General features: G+C 31.4%; 1 protein-coding gene across 1 annotated transcript; it reads right to left on the bottom strand.

Moving 5' to 3' along the window:
* Positions 1 to 1,965: 1,965 nt before the first annotated feature.
* Positions 1,966 to 5,990, bottom strand: LOC133174109 (fibrinogen-like protein 1). Its single transcript, XM_061309149.1, has 4 exons — positions 5,762 to 5,990; positions 2,648 to 2,784; positions 2,158 to 2,254; positions 1,966 to 1,979 (listed from the first exon to the last, which is right to left on the bottom strand). The coding sequence occupies exons 1-4, from the start codon at positions 5,988 to 5,990 to the stop codon at positions 1,966 to 1,968; spliced, it is 477 nt and encodes a 158-aa protein (XP_061165133.1).
* Positions 5,991 to 6,429: the final 439 nt, after the last annotated feature.

Below are 6,429 nucleotides of genomic sequence, written 5' to 3'. Positions count from 1 at the left end.
GGAGAAATCCGAGCGTCTGGCTGAACTTTCACATGGTAAGGCTAATGTCAGTAAAAAGCTGATGAAAAATTACAAAGCCAAGAAATGCTCAAAAATAATATTTCCTGATAGGAATAGGTCAGTTTACTGTTTAAGGTTGTTGCTTAAGACGGCGAAGCTTTTTGAAGAAGCTATACTTGTATTAATCTTAATGTCAATAAAACTGAAGTACGACCCAGACGGATCACGACTTGACATGCTGTCTCCTGGGGAGAGAGATAATACAAAAATACAATACAATTCAAATAGCACCCTTTCTAATGTAACAATAAACCCCAGGTATGTTACACTTTTAAAGTATGATAAAAAATAGAATGTTTTTTGTGGTGAAGGTCACTTGGAATATCATAAAAGTGAATATATGAAAAATTAATATCTGTCAGAGACTATAAATTAAAAATATATAAAACGAAACAGAAGGCAAATCATTTGAAATGATTACAAGGTAAGAAATGATGTTCCTATAAATGTTTTAAAATATTAGATTTTCATTTAATATAATATAGGAAAGGTATTGTAAAAATGAAATGCTTTGGAGTGTTTTGAATTTGACTATTTTTTCAATTTGGCTATGTTCCCGATCAAATAATTTTCTTCGAACATCAAGCTTTCGTGAATATTGTCGACATAATATATCAAATACGCGCTGTAAACGTCCTATTCCGAAGTACTGTAAATCATGAAATTTTCGCGACAATAGTAAAAAATATAAATTATTGTAAATCATCTCGAGGCCAAAGGTTATTAACAATAGTGATCAAAGGCAGTCACTGATATTCTTGTTACAAATAAATTTAGCACATTTCTTTGTGTTTAAAGAATATCATTTTAAATTTCAAATACATATGTACTTAGCAATGAAAAATTCAGTAAACGTAGAATTCGTGAATTGTACCAACAAAGGATATTGTGAAATATTAAAAACGTGAAATTAAAGATGTTAACAGTATATTAGAAAAGAATTGTCTCTCTGTCGTTTCTTTTTCAACAACTTAATAACCTTTCTATACAAAGAAGTATATGATAGTATACTTGTTTGAACTCAATTTTAAGAACTTAGCTTGAATACAAATTCTATTAAAATCTATCAGGTGCTCTGGAATGGAATGTAAGATAACGATCAGTAATCATTTTCAAAAGTCACATAAAACATTACAAAATGAGAGCAGAGAACTCGCGGTCGCTGAAAAGACAAAAAGTATTCAGGTGGCATGGGTGATGAAGCATCCCCTGTTGACCAGTCAAATCTGCCGTGAGCTTATTATCAAGATTGAGTAGACATTCCGTAGAAAATTCAGTATCAAATAATGACATTACAATCTGTATGAATTTTTTTTCCATCAAAGGACACAATGCTTTTGCAATCAATCATTGCTTCGACCATTAAGTTCGCTAAGTAAGCTGTGAATTACCTTATTTATTTGCTTAATTGAATTTTGTTCATGTGTTGTAAAATAAACTCTTGATGGATTGAACAAAATGACATACAAGTGATTTTTGATACTATTACATGTATCAACAAATATATTTTAGTCGTGTTTGCAACCATCTATCTTTCTCTTTTTTTCTCCTCCTTCCCAATTCTTTTTTCTCTCTTTCTTCTCTCTCCTTCTTTCTTTCTAGTACTCCTATCACGTACCTAAGGTTCCCGTGGCAGGTCCTGCTAGAAAGAGTTGATATTTCCCTGTTTCATCGGAGACCGAGAATCGATCGTACATTTCATACAGCGTTGTACCATTCTGGAGAGTGATGGACACATATAGGAAACAGTCCTTTTCTTTTGTTAATTGATGAATTACGTCATTTCCTGCATTAAGATATATTTCAAGTCAACTTAAAATTCCTTTGTTATACAATTAACTCTATTTTGAATATGAATATTCAAATTGTTTTCCTATGCTACGAATTGATTTTTTCCTCTCACATTCATTCTTTTCTTACTATTTAAGACATCAATTAAACAGTGAGTATACATGTAAGTGTGTATCGTTGAACCATATTACCCAGTCTTAAAATTAGATCCTTGATACGCTTCCATTTTTTATCTGCCACAATAAAGAAATTTTTTCAAACTTTGAAACGGATGATAGCTCCTATTTAAAAGCGATTTACACTTACCAACCCAGACATTCTGTTCCGGTGAACCAAAACCATTCTTATATTCTGTCCAATTCCTGCGAAAGTTCAGGGATTCATTTACCCGTTTCTGAATTGCCTTTAAATATTAACATGTATAACAATACAATTCATTGTTTCGAACAATTGTATGATCAATATGTTATGATAGAAACTCAAAATATTCATATTTTTTTTATCCCATATTCTTAACAACAATTAAACAACTTAGTGTGAATTATATGATATACTATTAATTTTGAAATTATATGATAAACTATTAATTTTGAAATTATATGATATACTATAAATTTTTAAATTATATGATATACTATTAATTTTGAAATTATATGATATACTATTAATTTTGAAATTATATGATGTACTATTAATTTTGAAATTATATGATATACTATTAATTTTGAAATTATATAATATACTATTAATTTTGAAATTATATAATACAATATTAATTTTGAAATAAATTAGATACCGTCCATCCTCCGTCCATTGTCTCCATATCGCAGTAAACTCTAACAGGACTGGTAATTGTGCCATAGGGATAGATTTCATACACTCCTGTATTAGTGTGACCATCTTTCCGAAGATTCTTACAATCTGTAGGAATAACTGAAGCAGAAAAAACAAAATAATAATAATAATAATGGAATCATATTATGTATATATACAGGGAGTGAGAGGATACATTAAAACTGCAAGATAAATAAGGTTAATTGCTGAAGTTTTAAAATTGTGATTTATAATGTATGTAATAATAGGAATGCATTTCTATGATCATCAGATGATGTACCACGTGGACAATGAAGTAGAACTTATTAATATATTCGATCAGTGCATACTATCTATTCAAGATATATTACTAAAGTCAAGTACTCTTAACACAATTGCTCTGAAAAAATATAGTTCCATTCATGGTCAGCAGATACAACATTACAACAAATGTTAAGAATAACGATGTGTGTGTAAAACGTGAAGGAAAACAAAATTAACGTAAATGATTTCAAGAAAATCACTTTTTCCCAAGATATGCGTATAAAAAATATTCATATTCCTACTCTAGCTGCCTTCTCAGTCTTTTTCACGAAAATATATAGGTCATTCTTCTATTGACAATCTTTTCACCAATTATAGTACTTTCGTGATTTTTGTTCGTTGTCATATAATTTCTTCTAAAAAAAAAAAAAAGAAAGAATGTTAATCATTAATTCTGTGTGTGTGTTTTTCTTTTCTAACGTGTTTTTCCGAGCTCGCCGGAAAGGTTCGAGAAGATGCGATAGACAATCTGATCGCACGTGTTTATAGGCTATTTGGTCTAGTGTGCGAATTGTTTGCAAGTGACGCAAGACTGGTGACGGTTTTGCTACGGACAAGTTCAATTTGTTTTTCTTTTCTTAGAAATCATCTGGGCAGAGTGAAAATTCGAGTAAATTAAAAGTCGAATATCTTGGATATGGTATAACCCATATTTATCCCATGTTTACCCCTTTATCCCGTGGATATGACTCATTGAATAATTTTTTCATAATCCACATTGTGACGTCACAATGGTTTTTGCGTTAGCGTGATGAAGTAAAATAAAGTGGAGTCCTATATAAAACAGTGTAAAACATTGGTTGTGAAGTATTAAACGTGGGATAAAAAGAATCTCCCATGATTTGTAGTTGGATATGACTTTTATCCAACTCGTTGTGTGTTTTTATCCCCTCGCCAAGGCTCGGGGATAAAAAACACACAACTCGTTGGATAAAAATCATATCCAACTACAAATCATGGGAGATCCTATATCTATTCTTGTTTTACTTCTGATAAAATTACTAACCATAATATCGTTACTCTCAACAGCTGATATAATGTATGTAAAAGTGAACGTTTCACAAAGTCTATGGTCGATACAATTACTTTTTGCAGATACAGTCTGTCGTTATGTCGAATGTTGACTGACATCTTTCATACAGATTGTAAGGCCTTTATTTTCACAAAGAATTATCCACCAACTTTTCGTTAAGCTGATCGGAACAAGAGGCACACGGCGGATCTGGCCGGTCGACAGAGGATGCTTACTACTCCATGGCGCAGGATTCCCATCTCATACACTCGAACTCATTTCCATTGAACATTCAAAAATTCTTCTTTTTTTTTTTAGCACAAGACATATTATACAACATAAAAAAATCCACACAAACGCAGATGATTATGTTATTCAGGAATTAAGAAAGAAAAACACTGTGTCTACAAGATTAATCGGAAATACTTGCAAAGGATGCAATATGAACAAATGAAAAGTGAAGATAATGATCACTGTAGTGTTTGTACTTGCAAGTGTTTCATGTAAGAAAGATTAATCTATTTCTGTATGTTTAATTTTATGTTGAGTTATCACCCTTGTCTTAGTTCTGGTTCAATAAATATATGTCTTCAATGACGACGAGTGTTGAGTCGGTCGGGTTTAATCCGTATGTGTAGCAAGTGTGAACGCTACAATTACTGATCAACCTTATTAATCCATCAAACGATACCAATTGTAATCAGGGTAAACATACGGACGCAGCTATTTTAAGGCTGCCTGAAGACTTAAAATACATTAAAAAACATATTTTTTTTTTATTTTGAGTAAGGTACTAACTTGACTTTGTAATTTATGAATATTTGTACAACCAACTTGCATAGACAGTTTGATCAGGTATCATAATAACGCATTTTTATGACGTCACATGACTTCGGTGATCGAGTGACAAACACATAATATTAATGAAAGGTTGCGCAAAAATCGCATCGGAACAAGTAATGAACAAAATCATTGTGAACATTTTGTTATATAAATCAATTAATCGTATCCTATCTTACATATAAAGTGCTAGGGGCAAGTCTGAATTTTATTGTATGGTAAATATTTTAGGAGAACTTCATCTTACCCAAAAATATGAAGGTATTTTCCACTCTTGATCGCAAATTAAACAAAACAGGCTATAAATCAAATAGCCCACCGTCAGTTAGAGAACATACTTCTTTTGTAGCTTCACGTAAAATGTCTTTCATTTATCCATATTAATCACTTGTGAGAATCTAATATTTGCTGACAAGGCCATTGTATCGACCACAAAATTTGCGAAATGATGACTTCAAACGAGACTGTTGATATCCTTTTTTCAGTCTAATATATATACTATCTGTAAATTCTAACCCTGTCTGCCGACGTGTAAATGGAAGCATTTCACATTCTACTTTTTCTGTTTGTTTTGATTACGCTGTATATCAAATGATATATAGGAATAACTATATTAATGCAAATGTTCAGCACTATGACAACACATTGAAGCGTAAATAAACAATCAAGAGTCCTGAATTCAACATCAACGTAGAATACTCTCTACATCTCATAAAAAAGAATGTACAAGTTATAATACTCTCCCCGTTATGTCAACTCAAATTTGCAGTAACGTGACTTCATTCAAAATATTATTTAAAAATAAATATTGAGTAACCTCATATACCTAATACAAGTGTAATGATAATAGTTGTTGATGCTAATGATTCGTTTATAGCGCGTTTCGTGATTTGTTTGAAGAAAATATGAAAAAGTACATACAATCATGAAAAAAATATCTCCAGCCGGCCTGATCAGACACTGAAGTCTTGTGAAGTTTCTTGTGGGTCCGGCACTTCATCAATCCATCATTATATCCAAAGACGCCACACTCTTTTCGACACTTCTCTGCGCAGTCTTTAAACGATATAGAATTGTACTCTCCTAAAAGTTCGTGTTCAGACTTTTTATTGTCAAAGTCCAGGATTCTGTCATATCTCCGAGAATACATGGTCGCCTGAGACACTGTAAAGAAGGTAACAATTAAAAAGACAACCCAAAGATTGCTCATATTGTTCTTTGTGTATTATGACAATTTCAGAGTTCCTTTAAGAAATGACTAATTTGTCTAAAGCTGGCAAGTATAAATGTCAAACACTCAACGTATTAGGTAAGCTGGTTGGTATGTTTTCAATATTACGTCATTGCGGAAAAATCGATTTTGTGAACGAAGATGACTGGATCCTAAGCATGCAAAATGCAATATGATATTGAGGTCAATTTAAAAATGATCTATTTGAATATGTTTTAAAAGATATCTATCATAGAGATTAAGATTAAGATTAAGATGGTATTTTATATATGATATATAAAACATGTATAAAGCTGAATGTTGAAATGATATTATGAACATATTTTGCATGATTTCTAATAGTTAGCTAGGTGTAATA

This window comes from Saccostrea echinata, unplaced genomic scaffold, assembly GCF_033153115.1.
Source record: "Saccostrea echinata isolate AGI-Se365-2 ecotype Australia unplaced genomic scaffold, CSIRO_AGI_Sech_v1 ptg000057l, whole genome shotgun sequence".
Classification (NCBI taxonomy): Eukaryota; Metazoa; Mollusca; class Bivalvia; order Ostreida; family Ostreidae; genus Saccostrea; species Saccostrea echinata.
This window is presented reverse-complemented; position numbering and strand designations above follow the sequence as displayed.